The sequence below is a fragment of the Triturus cristatus genome, chromosome 11 (assembly GCF_964204655.1).
Source record: "Triturus cristatus chromosome 11, aTriCri1.1, whole genome shotgun sequence".
NCBI classification, from domain to species: domain Eukaryota; kingdom Metazoa; phylum Chordata; class Amphibia; order Caudata; family Salamandridae; genus Triturus; species Triturus cristatus.
Genome location: NC_140594.1, coordinates 159,955,786 through 159,981,205, shown reverse-complemented (window position 1 = coordinate 159,981,205; position 25,420 = coordinate 159,955,786). Strand labels below are relative to the sequence as shown.

The 25,420-nt window shown below is 51.7% G+C and overlaps 1 protein-coding gene across 1 annotated transcript in view; it reads left to right on the top strand.

The window, feature by feature from the left end:
• LRRC43 (leucine rich repeat containing 43) overlaps positions 1 to 25,420 on the top strand; it is a 528,148-nt gene that overhangs the window by 178,822 nt on the left and 323,906 nt on the right. The window contains exon 6 of the mRNA XM_085632775.1: positions 14,695 to 14,867. Within this exon, the coding sequence (XP_085488901.1) occupies positions 14,695 to 14,867 (173 nt within the window). The remainder of the gene's footprint in view (positions 1 to 14,694; positions 14,868 to 25,420) is intronic.

Genomic DNA, 25,420 nt, shown 5'->3' with positions numbered 1-25,420 from the left:
AACGGAAATGATCTTGCTCCCATTTCAGACCAGTGTTCGGTAGGAGCACCATAGGGGTCCCCACCAACGCAGCAAAAGGAAACAACAGGGACTTACTGCGATTGATTCACAGCCCTGACAGGACCCCAAAGTTGTCCATTAGGCGCAAAAGAATCTCTAAGGATTCCCGGGGGAGCTAAGGTAAAACTGAGCGTCATCTGCATACAGTGATCCAATATGACAAACATCATCCAACTTTATGCCCCAGTCACACAGCTCCAGCCGAACCCACACCGCTAGGGGCTCCATCGTGAGTACAAAAAGGAGCGGGGGACAGGGCACAGACCTGGCGTATCCACCTGCTCAGAGCACAGCTCTCTGAGCGGCGCTGTCCCACCCGCTCTCGGGCCCTAGGTTCATTGTAGAGCAGCCTAATGCTGCTGCGGAAATGGGACTCAAACCCCATGACCCAGAGGATGTCAAGCAAGTATCCTCAGTCAACAGTTTTGAAGGCTTTTTCCATCTCTGCTGTTCATGACCTCATGTGATTCATTACCTCATGCATCTCATGCATCAAACGCCTGATGTTCATCCCAATATTGCATCCCAGTTTAAACCCACATTAGTCCTCCTGGACCAGGCTGGTCATGATGGAGTTCAAGCTATTGGCCAACAACTTCCACAGAAACTTCACATACACATTGATAATTGTAAGCTTGCTATATACCTGCCGGGTTTTAAGCAGCATGCATATGTCTCCCTCACTCATACTGGGTGGCAGTACCCCCATCTCTCTTGCCTCCAGGAAAATCTCAAGCAGGCCCTGCGAGACTGCGGCTAAACACTCCAGTAAAAATCCCACTGGGAGCCTTGGCATGTGGTAACATATGCAATGCTGCACGCAATTCCTCCAGCTCAGTGGTGGAGTCTAGGTCCTCAGCCGCAGCTTTCCTGATCCTTGGGAGTTCCAGGCCCTCCAGCAAAATCCTATCAGAGTCCTGCACAACCCAGGGGTTCACCCTATAGACACTCTCCAGGTGTACCCAAAAGGTGGACACAATGTCAGCCCTTGTTGTCACACTCGCGCCATCAGAGGCCACCAGGTGCATCATTGGGGATAGCGTGTGTGCCCTGTGCTGGATCCGAGCCAGAAGCCTACCCAACTTGTCTCCCTCCCTGTGCAGTCTTTGTCTGTATTGCCTCAGGGTATACTTATCCAACCTGTCCCATATGTCCGTTATGCGTCTCCACACTTCTGTTTCCCCCGGCGCATTTCTGGGTCTGTGAAATCCCTCACCTGCAGGCCAGCCAGATCCATCTCCTCCATCTTAAGTTCAGCCTGAAGTAGGTGCAGTACCCCACAGATGAGTCCCATAGTCCCATAAATGTCCCCGCAACACCACCTTTAGTGTCTCCCATTCCGTGGCCCTTCGAGCCGTAGTGCCCCAGTTAAGTTCCATTTGTTCTCGGGACAGCTCTTGCCTCCCCACAGGGTCTCTGAGCATCTCTGCCGGTAGCCGCCATGCCACTCCCCTCTGTGCCAAACCCCCCCACTTCTGTCAACAGCAGACAAGAGAATGATCCTAGAGGAACCTAGCTAGGTGTGTCAAAGCCACGCAGTCCGCTACTGGAAGTCCTCCTGCCAGTTTCCTGTCCAGCCTACTGTGTGTGTTATGAGTGGGAGAGTGGCATGCGTATGTATGCACGCTGCGTAGGGTCCAACGGGTGCCACGTACCCGCAAGACCCACGTTGTCCATGACCTCTCTAAGCATGTTAGTCAAGTGGGGTTTGATGCCCTCCCTGGGTGGCGTTGTGTCTAGGCCTCCGTCCAGCACACAATTTAATCCCCTTAACCAGAGAATGGTTGTGTCTGCTTCCTTCACCAGGTCCTGCATTGCGTAGAAAAAGTATGGGTTATCCACATTTGGGGTTTATGTGTTAAGCACGGCCACCACCCTCTGTCTAGTGCACCCTGTTGCACTGCCCTCCACGTCTGCCTCAGCATATGTTAAGGAGAATAGTCTGCCCAAGGGTACCCATGTAAACACCTGCCTGCCATATGTGGAGTAGGAGGAATGGAAAACCTGATCCCGCCATTTCCTGGCTAGTCACATGGCCCCGGCATCATCCAGGTGTGTCTCTTGCAAGCAGGTTATGCTGACCCTATGATGCTTTAGGAAGGTGAGCACCCTGTATCTTTTCGTGTAGGAGCCTAGCCCTCTGACATTCCATGTCAGCAGTCTAACACCATCCCCCCTCCCCCATCACCGGGATGCAAAGGTTCTTGGGACCCCCTCCCCACACTCCACTGTGTTCAATTCCAGCCACTGCAAGAGTGTAAACAATAACAAACAATTGTGAATGAACCCCCCCACCCAGTGCAACAACACAACTACAGATGCCTAGCCAATGCATGTGTCAGGACCTGCACAGCCTCCCTACCTGTCCAACACTCCCAGCTTCCCGACCTGCCATACAACTCTGCTTATGTCTTCCGGGTCCCCGCAGGGCGATCTGGTTTCCGCCCCACTGACCATAGCTCAATATCGACTTGCCCCAAGTGGTGCTCCAGCTCAGGCACCCACAGACACCAATTCAGCATGCCAGGTCCAGCTCTCCTCAAGCCATATATTGCAGCCATCTTACAGAGCTGTTGGTCCCCCCCACCCCCAGGGTTGACAGCATCATTCAGCCACTCATTCTAGTCATTCCCCAGAAACACCTCCCACATGGAGAGGCACAACAGCACAGGTAAATTCAATTCCTCATCTCCTCAGCGTTCAATGTGTTCAGCCCATAGTCTGTCTCAAGGCCCAGCGCACCAGTCTCCGACTCCGGCACAGGGAAAGGAGACCTTTACCCTAATGAGGCCCCGGGCCTTCTTCGCCTCACACCTGCATGGTGAATCGTCACTCGCTGGGAGCCCACAGGGCCAGCATCCCAGCAGTCTCTTCTGGCGCAGTCACGTCTGGGGTCCCTGGGTTCCCCTGTGTGCCCCCACAGTGGCGGAGCACCGAAGTCTTGTCCCATATTTCCATACACTCCCAAACTTCCTCCGGATGGTCAAAGAAATGCGCCTTCCCCTGCGAGATGACTTTCAGCATCGAAGGATACAGGAGCATGTACTTCAGCCGTAACGCTCGCAGTTTTTGCTTAGCCCTCAGAAAGGATTTACGTTGCTCTTGCACCTTCTTGATGTAGTCTGGATAGATGACTGTTCTACAGTTCTCAAACAAGGGCACCGATTGTTCATGGGAGGACACAGAATGCAGTCCCTGTCATGAGATTTCAGGATTCAGCAGATGATTGTCCTTGGTACGTCTTCCGGTGGCAGGGGGCACCAGAGCGCTGTGTGTCCGTTCGACCATGAAGAAATTCGACAATCCCCATGGTTGAAGCTTCCTCGGGACCCAGTTCTCCAGGAAGACCTCCGTCGTGGTCCCCTCCGCCCTCTCTGGGATCCCCAGCACTCGGATGTTACTGCATCAGGAGCTACCACCCACATCCTCCACCTGGCTCTCTAGCTCACTGGATACTGTGGACAACTCAGCCATCTGCCACTTGAGGGTAGTGACCTTTGCCTGCGAGGACTCGATGTTACTCTTGGCCGCTGTGACCTTGTCACCACCTTCCACAGATCGGCGCATAGCAGATTTACATCTATAGAGACGGTTTTGATTTTTGTTCTAGCGTGGTCTGAGGACCATGGATGGCTGCCAATAGTTCTGCCTGTCGAGGCTTCAGGTCCCTTTCTAGCAATCCTCCTGCAGATTATGGCCCACCCTGCTAGGTGATCCCCAGGGGTGGTTGTTGTGGCGACATATATGACATGATAGTGTAATCAGAGTTCCAATATGCCGGTCTCTCCATCCCAATGGCTTCTCCATAGGACCTCCGGTGTGCGGCACTCTACCTCCCTCCAGATCAAGTATGGGCAGGTTGGGCTACCAGTACACCTGTGCAGTGACTCTCAGCTCCCAGCCATGCACCAAATAAACTCCCAGGGGCATCGACAAGCCTACCCGCAGTCCCTGACTGTTAATTAAGATAAGCGTCCAGTACCGTAAACTCTACCAGCCATCTGGGTGACCCCGCTCCTGCCACCCAGCACCAGTACCTGCAGGTCACCTCCTACCCACTGTGCCAGTGCTTCCCCAGTTCACAGAATGTCCCCGGCTGTCCAGGCATTCATCTTAGACACCAGGCCACCTCCTCGGGCTTTCTCCACTGACCTGGACCCTCTACTGATGTCCCTGCTGGCGTCCTCCCCACCGGTTGATGCCTCTACTTCTCTTCACAGCCTCATCTCTACGCCGCTCAGGTGCATTTGCAAACCCCGGCGCCAGTCCCAGCTCTCTTGAGCAGCTAGCAGATGCCAGGGCCTCCCACCCCCTGGAGCCAGCTGGCCAGCCATCTTTCCCCTACCACAGCCGTTCGGTCACTTAGCTGCATGAGCAATGCTCATCTCCAGGGTCCGTAGAAGGGTCAGGCCCCCCTACTACAGGAGGGAGAAGTGAGAGAGACGAGATGAGGACACCCGCCCCCGGCCGTACCCCATAGCCAAGCAGCGATGTCCCTGCCGGCTAGGGCAAGTCAGCGCAGGGCCTGCTGCTCTCCTTGTTTGCTGGTCGCCGCGTTTCCCACCGCCTCGGAGCTGTAGAGAGCCACCTGGTCTCTTCTTTAAAAGTTTACCATGCATGCACCTCTCGTGACCGGGCTCGGTCTGAGGGTATAAATACATGAGCCAGGGTTGCACATGACCACTGACTGCACGAGACTCGATGTACTTGTTCCCTGTGTATGCGGCGCAGTAAAGTACAGACCATTGCCATGCAGCCTTACCCATTACAGTGGCGGTGAGGGTTCATCCACTCACGCCCTCCATCCCACTGTGCCTGTAATCCTGTTTGCGGTGCAGCGCACTGAGCACCAGACCGCACTGCCGTTGTGACGGTGCACCGCATGAGAAGACTCCAGCACCAGCTTGCAGCAAAGATTGACGGGAGCGGGGAGCACGGACTCCCTCTAGTGTGCACTGGCTGTTTCTGCTCCGGCCCCAGAGACCTGAAATCACCGCTGAACGGGGGCGTGGCTTCATGCCCCACTGTGTGCATTGCTGCTGGGCCAACTCACGGATCGAGGTGAGAGTGCCCCACCCTGGTGGGTTCACTAAAGAGAACTGCACAAGACACACACGGCAAGAATTCGGAGTGTGCATCTATTTCTCCCCCACAACTCTGCAAGTATCAATTGTTTTTCCATTGGCGCCCCAGGTAAAAGCACCGCGCTCAAGCTTGCAGCCCATCACAGCACCCTGCCACTGTCTACTCCTGACACCACAGACATCTTCACCCCACAGTGGGGATAGCCAACCTAAGGTCACACTAAACGGGAAAAGAGAGCCAGACCTCGGTGCAAGGACAAAGCTAGTCACGGGTTGTGGTGTTAGCAGCTTCCCGCCAGCTCCTCACCCACCTCCTGCAGTAGTGCTGCTACTGCACACAAAGACCACCATCCATTAGCCATGGAAGATCCCCCACCACCAAACGTGTCAGTGACGCTCATAGCCCCCCTCAGCCAGTTCACCGACCTTGCCACTGCCGTGCTGGAAGCTCTGGTTGGGTCGCCTCACTAACTACTTCAGGGGAACCAGAGAGACTGGTGCAGTGAAGCGCTCCATGCTCATGCATTTCGGAGGCGATGAGCTCTACGAGTTGTTTGAGACGCTGTCGGACACAGGGGAGGATCACGACTATGAAGCAACAATCAACGTCCTTAACAGACATTTTGATCCGCAAATGAACCCGGACTATGAGCGGTTCAAGCTGCGTCAGGCCAGTCAATCCAAGGTCGAGACCATGGACATGTTCTACATGAGGCTGAGGAAACTTGCCTGCACATGCACAAACATCGATCGGCTGGAGGAAATCTGAGCACAGATCACCCAAGGGTGCAAGTCCATCGCGTAAACCAGGCATGTCCCTCAATGAGATCCTCGTCCTGGCACACTCGCATGAGCTGTCAGACGAGATGGAGGCCGCCTGAGTTCGCAGCAGTGCAGCTACTCCAATGTCCACATCAAAGAAGAGTCGGTAGAGGCGATACAATGGCGCCGCGGACCTGCCCACACGCAGATCCCTCCCAGTCGGCTTGCAGAGAAGTGCGGATACTGTGGTTTTGAGCGCAAGACCGATGCCCAGAAAGAGGGCAGACCTGCTCCAAGTGCAGCAAGGCCAACCACTTTGCCAGCGTTTGCTGCAGGGGCAGCTGACGATCCCAGGTAGGTGCCTCAAGAGGGCGTGCCACAACTTTACGCCACTTGACCCTAGAAGACCCCTCCCACACAGAAGTGTACCGGGGACAAGGCGGGCTACCCACTACAAGGACGAGGATGATGTTTTCATCATCTCTTTTGCCAAACGGTCCAGCCGGAAGAAATGGCCCCCTCCCATGTTCCACGTGCAAGTCAGCGGCACCACCCTTCACGCACTAATCGATACAGGGGTGTCGCTGAACGTGATGGACTCTGACCAATATGAAAAGCTATCACCTCGACCACCCCTTGTCTCGAGCTTGGCCAAGATCTACACATACGGAGGCACAACACCCATGCCGCTTCTCAGTGTGATTAAAATTAATGTCTCCAGCCCGAAATGATCTATCCAAGCACGTTTTCTACGTGATGGAAGGCCAGAAGGGGACACTGTTAGGATGCCACATCTCCGAAGATCTGGAGTTGGTGTTCTTCGCCAAACAAGTACACAAAACACACGCGGAAGACATTCTGAATGGGTTCCCGCAGCTCTTCCGATGTTTGGGACGCCTCAAAGGACACCAGGTGAAACTCCACATAGACAGAAGAGTCAGGCCAACGGCGCTCAGACACAGGCGCATCCTGTTTCATCTTCTCCCCCTCATGGAGAAGGAGCTACAAGACCTCGAGAGCCAAGGTGTCATCGAGAAAGTGTCGGGCCCACCCCATGGGTGTCACCGCGCGTGATAGCCCCAAAGCCCAAGCAGCCGGGGGCCGTCCGGTTGTGTGCCGACATGAGGCTTCCCAATCAGGCCATACGGAGAGAAAGACGCGTGACCCCCGACGATGGACGACATAGTGGCCGATCTAAACGGCACCCAGTGGTTCTCCAAACTGGACTTGAATTTGGGGTACCACAAACTCGAGCTAGCACCAGAAATTCATTACATAACAACCTTTTCGACACACCTGGGCCTCCGGCGATACACTCGACTCAGCTTTGGGGTATCCTCCGCCACCAAGGTGTTTCAGAACGCCATCAAAGAAACCCTCTCAGGCCTGGTCAGTGTGATAAATCTCAGCGATGACATTTTAATATACTACCAGAGCCTGGAGGAGCACCACGTCTGGCTACAAGCCACGCTACAGCGCCTTCCAGACTGCGGCCTCACTCTGCACAAGAAAAAGTGCTCATTCTATCAAGGTTCGATTGAGTTCTTTGGATATGTGTTTTCAAGAGAAGGGCTTAGCGTAGATCCATGCAAAGCAGAAGCCATCCGGAATGCCCCAGTGCCCCAGAACCCGACGGAAGTTAGCAGCTTCCTTGGCATGGTGACATACTGCTGGAGGTTCATCCATGGCCTGGCCATGTTGTCGGAACTGCTGTGCTAGCTGGCGAACACCAACGTGCTATAGGAATGGGGCCCCAAAGAGGAGTCGGCTTTCAACAACATCAAAAAGGCTCTACTGGATCAGACGACCATGGCGTATTTTCACCCCAAGAAGAGAACAGAACTAGTTGTGGACGCTAGCACTGTAGGGCTCGTGGCAGTCCTCCTGCAAGAGAACCAAAAAGGAACATGTGTCCCAGTCGCCTACGCCAGCCGGGCGCTGTCGCAGACAGAGACCCGCTATGCTCAAATAGAGCGAGAAGCCTTGGCCATCCGGTGGGCATGCAAACACTTCCACCTGTACCTCTGCGCCCATCCGTTCCGAATCGTAACGGATCACAAACCTCTACTACCCCTGTTTAGCGGGTCGTCTCGCATAGCACCGCCGAGGATAGAGTGATGGGCTGTCCAGCTTCAGGCCTACACCTTCCAACCCAGTGGACTTCCTGTCAAGACATCCACCACAAGGCAGCGCAGGGGAAGCCAACTCATGCCCAATCGCCATAACGAGAGAAGATCTCCGAAGCACCAATCAATCAATCAATCAATCAAGGCCATTTATAAAGCGCACTACTCACCCGGAGGGTCTCAAGGCACTTGGGGGGGAGGGGGGGTGCCGCTACTGCTCGAACAGCCAGGTCTTGAGCTTCTTCCTGAAGGAGAGGTGGTCTTGGGTCAGGCGCAGGTTGGGAGGGAGGGAGTTCCAGGACTTGGCGGCCAGGTAGGAGAAGGACCTTCCTCCTGTTGTCGCTCTTTGGATGCGGGGGACGGCGGCGAGGGCGTGGCTGGTTGATCGGAGATGGCGTTTGGGAGCGTAGAAGTTGAGGCGGTTGTTGAGGTAGCTCGGGCCTTGGTCGTGTAGGGCTTTGTGTGCGTGGGTGAGGAGACGGAAGGTGATTCTCTTGTTGACGGGGAGCCAGTGCAGGTCTCTCAGATGTCCGGAGATGTGGCTGCTTCGGGGGATGTCGAGGATGAGTCTGGCTGAGGCGGTCTGTATCCGCTGGAGTCTCTTCTGGAGCTTGGCGGTGGTTCCGGCGTAGAGGGCGTTGCCGTAGTCCAGTCGGCTGGTGACAAGGGCCTGGGTGACCGTCTTCCTGGTCTCGGTGGGGATCCACCGGAAGATCTTCCGTAGCATGCGCAGGATGTTGAAACAGGACGAGGAGACGGCGTTGACTTGTCTGGTCATGGAGAGGGAGGAGTCCAGGATGAAGCCCAGGTTTCGTGCGTGGTCTGTCGGTTTGGGTGCAGTGCCCAGGGCGGGGGGCCACCAGGAGTCGTCCCAGGTGGAGGGCGAGGAGCCCAGGATGAGGACTTCCGTCTTGTCTGAGTTCAGTTTCAGGCGGCTGGTCATCATCCACTCGGCTACGTCTTTCATCCCTTCGTGGAGGTTGGCTCTGGCGGCGGCGGGGTCGTTGGTCAGGGAGAGGATCAGCTGGGTGTCGTCTGCGTAGGAGATGATGTTGAGGTTGTGTTGGCGTGCGATGGCCGCAAGGGGGCTCATGTAGATGTTGAAGAGGGTGGGGCTCAGTGATGATCCTTGGGGGACGCCGCAGATGACTTTGGTGGCCTCTGACTTGTACGGTGGTAGGCGGACTCTCTGTGTCCTTCCGTCGAGGAAGGAGATGATCCATTCCAGTGCCTTCTCCTGGATTCCGACGTTGCTGAGGCGCTGCACTAGGGTGCGGTGGCAGACAGTGTCGAATGCCGCGGAGAGGTCTAGGAGGATGAGGGCCGCTGTTTCTCCGTTGTCCAACAGGGCTCGGATGTCATCGGTGGCCGCGATGAGGGCGGTTTCGGTGCTGTGGTTGGCTCGGAAGCCAGACTGTGAGGGGTCGAGGGATCCATTCGTCTCGAGGAAGGCGGCCAGCTGCTTGTTGACGGTCTTCTCGATGACTTCGGCTGGAAACGGGAGGAGCGAGATGGGGCGGTAATTCTTGAGTTCGGTGGGGTCCGCTGTTGGTTTCTTTAGTAGAGCGCTGAGTTCGGCGTGCTTCCAGCTCTCAGGGAAGGTGGCGGCGTCGAAGGAGGTGTTGATGATGTCCCGCAGGTGGGGTGCGATGACAGCGTCGGCCTTGTTGAATACGTGGTGAGGGCAGGGGTCGGTCGGAGATCCGGAGTGGATAGAGTTCATCGTGCGGATGGTGTCGTCTGTGTTGATCGGGGTCCAGGCGCTGAGGGTGGTGGTGGGGGGCGTTGGTGCGGTCGTGGGGGGCGTTGTTTGTGGGATGAAGCTGTTGTGTATGTCAGCGATCTTGTTGTGGAAGTAGGAGGCGAGGGAGTTGCAGAGGTCTTGCGACGGGGTGATGTCGTTGTTTCCGGCGTTGGGGTTGGAGAGCTCTTTCACGATGTTGAAGAGTTCCTTGCAGTTGTGTGCGTTGTTGTCCAGCCGGTCCTTGAATGCAGTTTTCTTGGTGGCGTGGATTAGTTGATGGTGCTTCCGGGTGGCGAGCTTGAGGGTGGTCATGTTGTCCGGTGTTGGCTCCCTTTTCCAGGCTTTCTCGAGGGCTCGGCAGTTCTTCTTGGAGCTCTTGAGTTCGTCGGTAAACCATGGGGCCTTCTTGCTGCCGGGTCTGCTGGGCGGGGTCCTCAGTGGGGCGAGTTCGTCCGCACAGGTGCTGATCCACTTCGTGAGGTTGTCGGCGGCCTGGCTAGGGTTCGCTGAGCTGGCTGGAGGGTGCTGGCTCAGGGAAGCGGCGAGCTGGTGGGCTGTGATCTTGTTCCAGCTTCTTCGAGCATCCTGTTGCTGGTGGTGGTGGATCGTGGTTCTTCTGAAGGTGAAGTGGACGCAGCTGTGGTCCGTCCAGTGGAGTCCAGTGGCGTGGCTGAAGGCGATGTCTTTGCTGGATGAGAAGACGGCGTCGAGTGTGTGTCCGGCGAGGTGGGTGGGGGTGGACACCAGCTGCTTGAGTCCGAGGTTGGCGAGGTTGTCAAGCAGGGTGGTGGTGTTGCGGTCGTTGTTGTTCTCCAGGTGGAAGTTGATGTCCCCCAGGAGGATGTAGTCAGCGGAGGGGAGGGCGTGTGGGCTGATGAAGTCGGCGATGTCTTCGCTGAATGGTGTGCGTGGTCCCGGGGGTCGGTAGATCAGGGTGCCTCTGAGGGTGGTCTTGGGGTCGGTGTGGATCTGGAAGTGTAGGTGTTCGGCGGTAGTCAGGGTGTCGTCGGTGTTGGTCGTGATGCGGATGGTGTTCTTGTGGACGATGGCAATGCCTCCTCCAGTCTGGTTGTTGCGATCTTGTATCCCTCTGGGATGGCGATGGCGATGGCGATGTCGGGCGCTGAGGAGTCGTTCATCCAGGTTTCCGTGAGGAAGGCAACGTCTGGAGATGTGGTGTCGAGGAGGTTCCAGAGTTCGATGGCGTGTCTGTGGACGGAGCGGGTGTTGAGCAGGATGCACTTGAGGTGGTAGCTGCTGGTGTTCGGCTTGGCGGATGCTGGTGTGGGGCAGGTCCGGATGCAGGTGAACTTGCAGGTGAGGCAGCTGAAGGGTCCGTGGGTGCGTCTCGAGGTGGCTTGGTGGCATCCCGGGGTTCGGCCGGTGTTGAGTGCGTTGAGGGTGGTGGCGTCGTACGTCTGGCGGGTGGGCTGGGGTCCTCGGGGGCCAGGGGTTCGGGCGCTGGGCGCGGGCCAGGCACGGACGGGCGCAGACGGGCTTACCTTTGGCGCACCTTCGGCGCACAATCGGCGCGCCCGCTGCGCGTATGCACGGTCGCCATTTCTGGCGAAGTGGGAGGGAGGGCGGAGCAGCTGGGAGGTGGGAGCGGGGAGGGCACAGAAGGTAAGGGGGCGTGGCCGCACGCAGGCGGCAGGAAGCGGGGAGCGGGAAGTGGGTGGGGGGGCACAGAGAGCGGCGCTAAAACAATGCAGGCACAAAAAAGGAAAAATCAAGGGTACAGAACAGAAGGGCAAAACGATACAGGCAGCACAGAAGGAAGAAAACACATGCCAAATGTGACGGCGGGGGCGGGGTCGACGGGGCGGGCTCAGCGAGGCTGAGGACAGTAGCGAGGGGACGCACACGCTACAGCTGGTGGCCGTGCGGCGCGGGGGTGTCCTGAGGTCAGGTCACCACAGACACCGATGATACCCTTGGGAAAGTGAAGTAAATGCTGGCCACCAAACAATGGCATTGATTCCTCGACGGCTCCAAGACTCTTGTGGCAGAAGAACAACATGGCCCGTGCCAGCTAGCTCTGGAGGGTGCGGCATGAGCTAAGCAACACCGGGTTTGGTTTGGTGCTACAAGGGCAAAGGATTGTCATCCCGAGAAGCCTCCACAGTCGTATGGTCACACTTGCCCATCAAGGACACCAAGGAGCCGCAAAGACAAAGGCCAGCCTCTGCGCGAAAGTGTGGTTTCCCGGCATGGACGACATGGTGGATGAGGAAGTCAGACGCTGCCTCCCCTGCACAATAACCGACAAGAAGCCCGCTCCGGCGCCCTTACTGATGGAAGAGCCATGTCTGACTCCCTGGACGAAAGTCAGCATTGAATTCGGAAGTTACCCCGATGGGAGACACACCGTGGTGATTATGGACTCGTTCTCCAAATTCCCTGTAGAAGAACTTGTGCCGACCACAGCATTCACTCATGTCCAGCCTGTCCTGAAAAAGATATTTGCACTATTTGGGCTTCCCCGAGAGTTGAAGACAGACAATGGGCTGCTCTTCCAGGAGCAAGACTTCCATGATTTCCTGGCCCAAAGAGCCATCAAAGACCTTCGGATCACTCAATAATGGTCGTAAGCCAGCGGGGAAGTGGAGCGGTTCATGAGAACACCGAACAGAGCCTACTGGATCGGTGTGGATCAGCAACAAGACCCCAAAGTGTGTCTGCACCAATTCCTGCTGGCGTACCGTCAAACAACACACTCCACAACCAGATGTGCGCCTGCCTCGTTGCTGCTCAAGGAGTCGCTGTGGGACGTCACCCCAGAAGACCCTTAGTGGTCACCCCGCAACATAGAGCAGACCCAACAAAGGTGGCAAACAACTAATGAAAAGGCAACTAAGGATCGGGGTGCGAAGGCTCTGACACTGCATGTAGGTGCCCGGGTGGTGCTAAGGAACCGCCATCCTGGATGGATGTTTTGCACCCCTTACGAGCCCGAAGTGTGGACAGTGACCCGAGTGGATGGCACCCTGATTACGGCCCAGTGTGGTCAGCATACCGTAGCAAGGAATGTGTCCTGGTTTAAGGCTTTGCCAGGCAAGGCCACTCCTGCAAATCACCCACACGAGATGCTGCGTGGGCCTGAAAGTGATGATGGTGTGCTGCTCAAAGCTGGCGGTCAGAGCTATACGCACTGCTCCTCGATGATGGCGGCAGCAGAATCACCCAACAGAACGACAAGGGGGTCACCTTCAGTGTCGCCGACTGGACTCTCGGAGAACACGCTGGGTGCCAGTCCAGTGCAAAAACCGAGGAGTCAGAGCTACCTGTTACAGCCTAACCCTGCTCCGAGCCAGAAACTAAGAGACTTCATCTGCTGATATGTCTATGCATACTCTGTATGCTTGTTCCAGCTCCTCGTTCTGGTTTTATTCTTCCCTCACCTGCTCTTTTCTTTTCTGGTGCAAACTAAAATAAGGGAGGGATGTAGAAAGCCACCTGACCTCTCCTTTAAAATGTTACCATGCATGCACCCCTCATGACCGGGCTCAGTCCAAGGGTATAAATAAATGAGCCAGGGTGGCATGTGACCACTGGCCGAATGAGACTCGATGTGCCTGCCCCCGTGTATGCGGCGCAGTAAAGTGCAGGCCATTGCGACACAGCCTTACTCACCACAGGAGCCTCCCAGTGGGCCCCCCCAGCCCCTGTCTGCTTGGATGCCGGCTGGCGTTGACCTGCAGGATCTTTGACCGTGGATCTGGCCCAGTCACCGCTCTGCTCCTGCGCTAGCCTGCTGACTTGTATTTTGCTGTTTCTGTCATTGCATCCAGATATACGATACTACAAGTAACATCTTACCTACAACAAGTCAGGACTATTTGATTTGTCAATGGTTGTTAGTTGTGTAAGATAAGTAAGCAGCAACTAGCGCTTGTATATAATATTGAAAAAGCTTCCACTTGAAGCCCTGGTGACACCACGACAATGTTGCTGCCCCTGAGTTTCAAAAAGAAAAGGGAAATCCAGAGAGAAAATGATTCTCCTCAGAGTATTTCCATTCCCTTACAGTGCTCACCTGGCATGACGTCATGCTGTAACCTCTCCACTAGTGAGAAGTGTGCAGTGTGAGCACGTGCACGTCTTTTGTCACTGCAGTCTGGAAAAATTGGGACCGCCTGCGCCAGGGCACAAAACAGAGCCCAATAAGATCCATTTCTAGGCCCCCTTTAACAAAACTGCGGGTGCTCAGCACCAGTGAGACCTGGCCCACTTAAACCTTCTGCTCTATCTTCCTCTGCTCCATTGACGCTGGCCTTGCGGTCGCTTTAGGCCAGTCATCTTCTCGGTGGGCCCCGATTAGCTCCGCCTGCACCCGGTGTCATGGCTGGTCCCCGGTCTTTACGCCTGCCGCGTAGCACTCAGGTTGCAGCTCGAAGGCTCACGCCCACTCGGCCATATTGCTTGGCCACGCCCCCTAGGTCAATATTGTTAACCTCGAAGTAGTGACGGCCAACTGTAAACAGGTAATGTGGGATAATGAGCACCAGCAATTCTACACTTCCATTTCAAGCTGCTGTGTCTCCTGCCAGACTCCCACTCCAGGGTCTTGGGTGCCAGCGGCCTCGGACGGTACCCTTCTGTTGTGCTTAAGAAGAACATTGGCTCTGTTCAGTCCAATTCCTTCTCTCACATTGGTTTTACTGGGCCGTTACATTTATAAAAGAACTGCTGAGTCTCTGCTCCCCACCCCGGGACTCTGATGCCTTTAGGCATTGTGATCATGGCACTTTTTGGGAAATTTCACCCTGACAATGCATATTCATTCACGCAGTGTAAATACTTTAAGTGAATATGCATGCTATGTGAATCCTTGTTTATTTGCTCCTCTATGTTAATTATTTGGGGGGGGGGGGGGAGTCGAAGTAGAACCTGATGTGAAATGTGTCTCTTTTCTCAGATCTTATGCGCGATGCAGCCCATGTTTTTGTAAGTATTGGAAAATTAAAGGGGCTGCCACATCCCCCATCGGAACAGGAAGATGCTCCGGAATATCCTGTCATCACCTACAACTACTATGTGACTTACACATTTGTATGTGAACTAGAAGACAAGGACATGGAGGAAACAAAGGTGAAGGCCACTGTTTTCATCTGCTGCGTATTGGTTGTCATGCTAGGTGAATGTTACTTATATTAAGATGGCTTCGTAAACTCCTCTCCAAGTAAGACTAGGACTTCTAGGGATTCATGCTAACCCTGTACTGGATATGTCAGACCATCCCTTCCACAGCCCTTCAGTGGAGCAGACGTACATTTGTTTGATCACTTCAAATTCCTCTCTTTATTGTGGGACTGTAGCATCCTGATGTGTCTGAAGTGAGCTTCAGAGAATGGCTGGGGAGCTAGAGTGACAGCGCTGTAGATGTGCTAGGTGTGTCAGTACCTGTGGAATGTGAATGGTTGCATCTTGAGAAAACGAATTAGATGCCATGCTTTGGAAGTATGTTTACAGCAGCAGGGAACAATTTAACTATGCACAAACACAACTCCTCAGAAATTCCCTTTCCCTCTGGAAACAGATTAGCATAGAGGACCTATCATTCACATGCCCTCGCAGCTGCCTCACAGTCATGTGTGGCAATGTACCCTAGCTTCTCCTGCCTTGCTGCCAGTGACTAGCCAGAAATTGTGTACACCCATTATAGGATGGAGCACAATAAGTCGAGGTGGCAACAATCCCACCTAAGTCGCATCGTTGTGAGTTCCTGTATGGAAAGCTATAGACTTATGTCACTGGTCCTCCTGTTCCGGTAGCTCCTGCCTGATTCCCTTATCAGCTCAAAGTTCATGAGTAAAGACTTTTATTCTACCCTCCATTTGCAGTGCCATAAGATCTGACAGATGGCTTAACCTGACCCTAGATGTAGAGTGCTGACTCTAAGCATGCCACGCTCTTACTGTCTATTGAAGAATCAGTGATGCCAGGTATCTACGACTCCTCTCCATCCTCTGCATCTCTCTGCACCTCCAAGGGCATGCTGTGTCATGGAGAGGCACGGTGAATTAGCCCACCAGTGGCTTGACATGGATGAGCTCCAGGCCATCTAGTCCTTGATTGCATAAGGGTTTGGGCCTTCCACAAATGTCCAGGGTTCGGTGCACTAAAATCCAATATCTGCATCTTAACTAGGTACACCTATAATTACAAACACGTCTGCTAAAAATCCAAGAACCTTTCTTGCCTAACTGCTGTCAAATGCACATCATTTACATACTTACAATAGTACAATCTTTATTGTGCATAGGCATCTCCAAGCCTTGCCTACTATTGTATTGTACCAAGCATTCCACCCACACATATTCCCTCATATTCTCTCATGAATTCACATGACAAAGTGGGCAGCAACCAATAATAGATTAATTTTGTAAAATGCGAAAATGGAAATTGGTTGGAACATGGCACACATGGTTTTATCTTTTTTGGGCATTTTTTTCAGTGAATGGGCTCACCTGGGCCACTGCCAAACTGTGGAAAGCTAATCCAGTTGATGACGAGAAAGCACTAAATGAAACAGTTTGTCCATAAAGGCAGAAGACCAAAGGAAGCCCTGAATCCATGTGTATCGTGAGTCAGCAGGAACGGTCTGGCCTCTATAAATTCCTAGGCATGAAGTAAATCCTTATGATTTCAGTTATCAGTCTGATTGTGGCTTATCTATCGCTGTGGGTCTTGGAAGTTGTATTTTAGATTCATGATATGCCACCACAATATTTTTGCTTTCTGCACGAGTGCTGTGCACTGCCATTGTATCAGTCAGTATTCATGAGCTAACAATGGCTTTCAAGAAACAAGATGCTTCCATTGACTAGTCATGACTGTTAAAAATGGCTTCTCAGCCATGTTCTGAAATACTGGTTACGAAAACCCATTCGGAGTCCAACAGCAAGTGGATGCCATGTCCTTCATAATGCATCGGCCCTTCTTCTCTACTCTACTCAGACATGGTAAGAGCCTCTGTCTTCTTGCTCTGGTGGACAGTATCCACATCTTTTCCTCGCATTTGATGACTGCTTCAGAGATTTCTAGGTGTATTGGAAAAGCAACATAGGACCACTGCAATGTCTCTTTCACCCACCTAATCTCTGATACCATGTTTGGCAGTCTCCCAATCTGGCATTTCTCTCATTTGACCTGTTTCCAGGTCCACAGACATGGCTGGGGCAGATCTTGAATAGTTCTTGTTTTTCTGTATTTTTCAGTCTTTTCTAAATAGTCTAGGGCTTTGTGTCAGGTTTCCTCTGATTCTAGTCATGAGTGCTGAGCCTCGCTGTGGTGACACTGGTGGCCGTGCTCCAAAACATCTAGGTCTCTTTAATGGTGTTGATGGAAGTTGCACTGTGCTTTTCTGATTCTTATTATTCGATTCCTAATTTCCACTTCTCCATCTCGACCGACAGGTTGACAAGAACATTCCAGAGGATCAGGTGTCCATTGCCGTACCTTTCTCTCGTGGAGGTTCCTCCCACTCTTCTGTATTGTGCCTGGCTCAATATCTTAATTGGGTGATGATAAGTGGCAAGAGGTGGACAGACCTCTGCAATGTCTTTATTGTGCTGCTTGACTTCTCCCTGATTCTCCAGTACAGGTTCATCCTGTGATGCCCATGATCACCCCGAAATTCCTTTGGTGCAGGCTCTTCTTCAGCACCTATTGTCTGTGAGGCAGCAGATGGCTGAGTTGTTTCCTCACTCTTCACCGGTACCTATTCAGGTGGCAAGGTCTTGGGTGACTTGACTCTAGCACTCATCAATCACTTTACAGCATAAATGTTCGCCACTATCTGTTTCTCCAACATATTTCAGTGCATAATTAGCTACTGGTGTTCTGGTCAGTCCAGGCCCCCTCTACAAGGTAACATCATATCATTGAAATTGAATTGAAATTAAATTTATAAAGCGCAGCTCATGCCCGGAGGCGTCTTGGTGCTATAAACGATCTAAGAACAGTAGAAACACTAGTACAGACGGCAATCAGGTTGGTTCATTCAGATGGTTTGTGTGAAAATCCAAGTTTTCAAACCTTTCCTGAAACTAATCAAGGAGGGTGCTTTTTTTAAATTGATGGGTAATGTATTCCACTGCATTGCTGCTGATCTGAAAAGGCTCCTGCCTCCCCAAGTGGCCTTCTTGAAGGGGGTGGTTGCCATGTTCCTGGCTGTTCCTGACCGTAAGGTTCTGTTGGAAACATACCATTTTAGTTTTTTCCTAAATTGTGTTGGTCCTAGATTGTGTAGTGATTTAAAAGCCAGGCATAAGACTTTAAACTTGCATCTCTGCCTGACTGGAAGCCAGTGTAATTTTTTTATGGCTTCTCTCGCTGAAACATTTTTAGGGATTTTTAAGATAAGACGTGCCGCTGCGTTTTGTACAATCTGAAGCCTGTTAATCAGGCCTGAATTGATGGTGAGGTAGAGGCTATTACAGTAATCTAGGCGGGAGAGGACCAAAGCCAGAGTCACTGTTTTCAAAAGTTCCTCTGGTATATATTTCTTAGTTTTGTTGATTAATCTTATAGCACATAAGGAGATGGCTGTGACTTTACCGACTTGGTCCTTGAATTTGAGTTCTTTATCAATGACGATGCCCAGATCCTTAGTTTTAGCGGCGGGTACAGGTAGCACATCAAGTACTGGTGGCCACCAGTCAGGCATCCAGAGGGAGGGTTTATTGCCAAAGATGATAACCTCTGTTTTAGACGTGTTCAACTTCAAGCAGTTGTCATCCATCCAGTCACTCACATTCTTCATACAGATATTAAAAGCCTTGCCCGGGTGCTTTTCTCCATTTGTTAAGGACACCACAATCTGTGTGTCATCAGCATAGGAAGCTAGGGCAAATCCTGCTTTTTTTATTATCAGGGCTAATGGCGCTACATATAGATTAAAAAGTGTGGGACTCAGGTCAGAGCCCTGCGGAACTCCACATGGTAGGGAAAACTGTTTGGAGGTTACGGACTCCATTGCTACATTTAGTTGCCGGTTGGTTAGGAAAGATTTTAAGAGTTTAAGTGCAGTGCCTTTTATTCCTGCTTCCTGCATACGGACAGCCAAGATTTCATGGCTGACCGTATCAAAGGCCGCCGAGAGATCAAGCAGCACCAGCACGGCCGTTCCTCCTCCGTCTAGAATTATCGGATATCTTCTGTGGCTGTGATTAAGGCCGACTCAGTGCTGTGATGCTTCCTGAAACCGTGTTGTGTTTCGTGTAATAATTAGATTTAATATGTTCAGTGATTTGTTTATTCATTGAATTTTCAATGCATTTGGCAGCGAAGGGTAATCTCATAGTGCGATAATTACCGGGTTCTGAGCTATCAAGATTGTCTTTTTTTAAAAGGGGGAGAATGGAGGTGCGTTTCCACTGGGTGGGAAAAATTCCGCTGGCAAATACTGTGTTAGATAGAGCCCAGGTACACTGCTAGTTGTGTGGGTAGCAGGTGCATTATGTTGGGCGGGCAGGGGTCATATGGAGAACCAGACTTAATTGATAAAATAAGGTCTATTAATTGTTCGTCCGAGGGATTTCTGAATTCAAGAAAGCTGGTAATATCTTTTCTTGGGGTTGGGTTTATACTTGCTCTGGATTTTAATGCTTGTAAAATTATCATAGATGTTAATCACCTTTTTTTTAAATGAGTTCGCTAGTAGGTTACAAAAGTCCTGCATTCTGCTATTGGCCCATGCTGTCAGCGGGACGCATGCTTATTTAAAGTTCTGCACCAAAGATATAGTAGGCTTCAGTTCACGCTTACATGTAAGAAGAGGGGTGACTGAAGTTAGACCCTGAATTCGGTGTCATGGTCACTATGGCTGAAAGAGACATAACTGAAGTACTGATCTTCGGGAAGAACACCTCCACATGGGAACACAGCTGGTGGCCTGAAGAACTCAGACCTACACCCACACTGACTTACCATGCACACAACCTTGGCATCATCCTCTACAGCCAACTGACCATGAAATGACAAGTCAACACAGTTGCCTCCTCCTGCTTCCTCAAACTTGTCATGCTCTGCAGAATCTTCAGATGGATCCCAACCAACACTAGAAAGACCATCACTCAGACCCTCATGACCAGCCACCTTAACTATAGCAATGCTCTTTAAGCCAGCTTCTCCACCCAGCTCCTCAGAAGACTCCAGACCATGCAGAACTCCGCATCCAGACTCATCCTGGACCTAACCAAACGAACCCACATTGCCACTCACCTGAAAGACCTTCACTGGCTCCCCATTCGGCAGAGATGCCAATTCAAGATCCTCACACACGCCTAAAAAGCCCTCCACAAACTAGGACCTGCTTACATCAACCATCAACTGAACTTCCACCAACGCTCTAGACACATATGCTCCTCTCCACTCATCCTTGCACACACACCTCGCATCCGTCACAGCTGCAGCAGTGGCCTCTCCTTTACATTGCTGCCAAAACCTGGAACGGCCTTCCCGCACAGCCCCCTCACTGGCAGACTTCAGAAAGAGACTCAAGACTTGGCTGTTCAATGGAGACACAGCACATAGATACCCCTAGGGGTGACAGTGTTGCACTTGACAAGTGCTGTGTGATTTGATTTGATGGTTGAATTCACTTTATGAGATAAACAATGAGGGCAGTAAACAAGGACAGGTGGATGTACATGTTATGAAGTCTGATGTAATTGAGAGTAGTAAAGCTTTTTAAAACAACACTGAAAGAATACATGTGCAGTTTAGATCCATGATGTTCTACTCATGAGGGGATATTCAACAATAATGTGGTAATGTCATGAGCTGTGAGGGAGTAAAAGTGAGGAGCTGGTAATGTGGTTAGTGTGGGCGCTTTACGCAATGTTGGAGGAAATCTGAGAATTTAAATATTAAGGTACTGAGTGACACAACTGGGTGAATACAGTCAGTAACATGGTTTCAGTAGTGGAGGGAGATACATTTACTCTGCAAACTACTTTGACATTTGTATTGACTATTGAGGATTTGTGTAGGCTCAAGGGAGAGATCATTTGAATTGCAAGTTTGGAGTGAGGCATTTTGACATTCATTCCTTGCATACTATTGCAGTGAGCTATGGCTGGTAAGGGTTCTCCTATTAAGGTATTTGGATATTTTACTACAGAGGTTGTTTCTAAGAACTACACATCACAGAGCTAGATGTTTGCAATGTGGGTCAAGGTGCGATGCTTGGGCAGCTTCTCCCCTGGGACTAGAAGATTGTTCTCAAACCCAATAATGATGAACAATTTCCTTGACATAAAGCAGTTTCCAGAGGTGTTCAGAAGAAATGTGGATGTTTAATGGACTGTATGGTCATTGTCTGTCTCCAGAGGGATTATAAGCTATAATAAGCGCACAACGTGCAAGTCGCTAATATATACGGATCATGCTACAACCTGGAAGACCGCTTCCCGGCTCAGAAAAAATAACATGCAATAAGGGTACTCCAGTTGAGTGTTATTGAGAATAATAGATCAAACATTGGTAAGGCAATTACATATACAATCAATATGAAGGCATTATACAAAATTCCATAGCGTTTCTTTCAAAGTGAGTAATGTGTCTGTTAATCTGAGAAACACATTTATTTTCTGCAGTGCTTAGAGGCTTATGTGAAAGAAACAAAAGGGAACTATTGTGGGTCCCCGAGGGAGGTCACCAGTTCTCATAGTGCACAAGGCTTTTTGCCACATCTGTTTGTGTGTTAACCTTGGTGAACTCAACAGTAATGTTATAGTTCACTGACCTCTGTACTAGGGAGATGATCACTTCTGTATACATCACAATCAAGGTAAATTGCATTATTCATCCTATGGTGTGATGACTTTTATAATTCCTAATGAATAATGTTGGAAGTTTTAAGCATGTTTCGGGATGTGTTCCCTGTAGGATGATGTTTAGATTCATGTGTATTTTGGAAAATAATGAAAGACTGAGGATGGTACTTCATATTAGGAGCTCCACGCTCACCATTAAAAGATGAAGCTGGTCCAGTGAGAAGACAATGTTCACAAGAATTGAAAGCAGGTGCTGACAGGCCACGGCAATCTTGCAATGCCGAAGAAATAGGGTTTCCTGGGAGTCCGCGAGAGCAGACCTGGTTCGGGGGCACAACTTTTTTTTTTTTGATAATCAAATTTATTGGCATTTGAAAAACAAACAAACAAAATGACAGTGTTAGACCTGTCAGCCCTTTGGGTGGTCCCTCCTCATCATTATTTATTTTGTCCCACTTTTGCCTCAAACCCTGTTTGAATTTTTCCTTTTTGGGAACCACCAGACTTTTTAGTGTTGCTACAGATTCAGGGAGCCATTTTAGCTACCCCTGAAACTTCTGTCTGAGGGCCTGAAGCACAAAATGGTGGCCTCCTGTGACATCACCAGCATCCACTGGAACCTACCAGCACCTTCCAGAACCTTCCAGGAGATTCCAGAACTGTGTGACAGTTGGAAACCGTTTAGAATGTTGGGAGGATAAGAGAGGCAGTTGGCAGTTGGAGCTGGCAGTTGGCACCTGACTGGTGAAGAGAGAGGAGCACAAGAGTGAAGGAGGAAGGAGTGAAGCAGCAGGGGTGGAAACTTGTGCCTGGAGTGGGGTCCATAAACCCACCCTTGATACTTGTCCCAGCTGATGGATCCCAGCCTATAGCCCTGTGTGGGAAGGAGAAAGAAGAAAACCATCCTAAGGACCTGGACAGCAGGAACAGGCCTTAGAACCAAGAAGATAACAAGATTCTGACCTGAGAGTTGGTTTCCCTGGAGCCTGGCGTCGAGTAGCCGAAGACCTGGAGCCCGAGGTGGAGAAGCGGCGCTGACTGAGGTAGCAGACGTCGTACCCGGAGCCGCCTGAGGTCATAAGAGGGCGCCGGCGGAGGTCGAGTGGAATACCAAGGGTCGAGAAGGAGGTGAACCGAGGTCGAGCGAGCGGCGTCATCGGAAGGGTGAAGTCCGCCCTCCGGAGTCGTCGGAGACCGAGGTAGAGGAGCACCGGAGGTCGGGAGTGAGGATCGCACTCCGGAGTCGCCCGGAGCCTGTGAGGAGGAGCACCGGAGGTCGGGGGTGAGGATCGCACCCCGGAGTCGCCGGAAGTCGACAGCGAGGCCAGGCCGGCCGACGTCATCGGAGCCGAGAGCGCCATCGGACCGGAGCCGCCCGAAGTCGACATCGTGTGGAGACTGCCCGACGCCGTCGAATCGAAGGTAGAGGTCGAACCGAGGCCCCGACATCGGACCGGAACCGCCTACCGGCGTCGTCAAAGAACTGACACTGTGCCGAGGCCGCCGAGACCGAACCGGAACCGCCTCACGGCGTCGACACGACTCCAGCGGCGTCGGAACATCAGAAAAGGGCAGTAAGTGGAGTAGAGGGCGCCTAAGGCCCTGTGGAGACCTGAGAGACTACTCTAAGGGGCTAGGGAGGTGCTGAAGCCCACCTGACTGTGCCTGGGGTGAACTGGGACTAACCTAGAGAGGTTGTGTGGAGAGGGAAGCCAGGGCATTGGAATTTCCCCCCCTTTTGATCTACCTCAGTTTAGGCCTCAGCCTTTGCCTCAGCCAGGGAGTAGCCCCCCCCCCTCAAGCCTTCCACACCCTACAAGCTGTACCTGGGCCAAATCAGCCCTTAAGAATTGAAGTGCCATCTGATTCACAAAGTGTACTGTATACTTCTAATTATTTATTGGGGATACTGTATTTATTAAGTTCTTATCTATTTATTGCTGCACTGAATTTATAGGTCCACAGGACTTGTTGGTGTACAGTATTTATTGGGACAGTATTTATTAGTACAGTATTTATTACCTCAAAGTATTTAATTGACTGTATATATTGCACTTGTATTTATGCCCTGTTATTTATGATCACCCCTATTTATTTCAGCAAACAGCAAATATTTATTTGACCTGCTCTATTTAAAATGTATATACTGTGATTGTTATTTATTCTCCCAATCAGCAACTAAGAGAAGAAAGATAAAGAAACATATTTTCATAATTTTTACGGTGTAGAGTCGTTTTTGGAACGGATGCACGCATGGTTATTGTATGGGTATATTGTATGCTTAGCACTGCGCCTGTTTCCTGACCACTCGAGCCAAGCTACCCCAGTGTGTTCGGGGAGTCCACCACCACCCTGCGGAGTGGGAGTGGGCGTTTCCAACATAAATTGGTGTTCAGTGGTGGGATAGAGCTGTGCCTACATATACTCAACAATAACTGTGGGTAGTCCATAGGCCTACACCGGGAGTTTTCTCACAGCGGCCTTCCTAATTGTGGGTTTTTGTTTTTTTCCAAATTTACTCTGGTGGTGGGAGGAGGTATTACTAAAGGTATCCCCCTGCCTTGTTACTGCACAAAACCTGTCCTCTAACCTGAGTGGGCAAGATGGAGTTTGTTCTTGAAGATTTAGAAACATACACTGTGGCCCAACTCAGGGAGTTTTGCCAGCGAGAGGGGGTGTACTGTCCCCCAGGAGCAAAGAAGGGTGCACTTCAAACCAGCTTAAGGGCTTGGGGGGAGGCACGCAGGGAAGGCAAGGCTGAGGAGGAAGACAGGGATGGAGAGCCTGACCCCGAGGGGGCTGAGATGTACCAACCTGAGGTGGGGAACCTGTCAGCAGGGCCCAGGACACTTTCTAGGGGGGGCAGCCGTGCCTCTAGTGGGGGCTTATCCAGCGTGGAGTTAGCAGATCGGAGAGAGAAAAGACAGCTCACATTGGATTTAGCAAAGCTGGAGAAGGAGAAGGAGGAACAGAGGTTGGCTCATGAGACGGAGAAAGAGAGGATGGCTCATGAGATAAGACTGAAGGAGATAGAGCTTCAGATCCTCAGAATTGGGGCACCAACTGTTCCTAATGGTGGCAGCCAAATCCAAGAGTCCACCAGGGAATCCAAACCTTACCTGCCAAAGGACATTGTAGCAAGCTATGGGGCAGGTGATGACATCGCCAAATGGCTAGCAGCCTATGAGGTCTCATTGAGGGCCCATGGGGTTCCAGTGAAGTATTGGGGAGGGGGATTGTACAAATACATGCCTCCAGCTGGTAGGGATGCTTTATTGGCCCTCGAAGAGGAGGAGCAAACCCACTACCCCACCATGAAACTGGCGCTCATCAGGAAGTTTGGACTAACTCCGGAAAAGTACAGGCAGAAGTTCAGGGGTAGTCACAAACTGGGCACACAGAATTGGGTGGACTTCCTGGACTATGCAAAGAAGGCACTGGAAGGTTGGATTCAGGGCAGTGAAGTCAGGAACTACGAGGAGCTGTTTGACCTGGTATTGAAGGAACACCTACTCGAGAAATGTTTCCCTGAACTGCGGCAACACCTGGTGGATAGCAAGCTGACCAGCCCCCGGAAGCTTGCTGAGGAGGCGGACATTTGGGCTAGTACCCGGGTGTCCACAAGGGGGACTGGAGGGGATACTCAAAAGGCCGGACAGGGCGCCCCCCAAAAGAAAGAAGGAGGGGAAAAGAAAAAGGAGTTCTCCAAAGGCCCCCAAAATAACTTCCAAGGGAAGGGAACAGGATTCACCTCTAAGGCTAACCCACCCAGAAACCCTAATCCTGGCCAGAGTCAGCAGCCAAGGGTTGTCCATTGCTACGAGTGCGGTGGCGTTGGACACTATAAAGGAGATCCGAAGT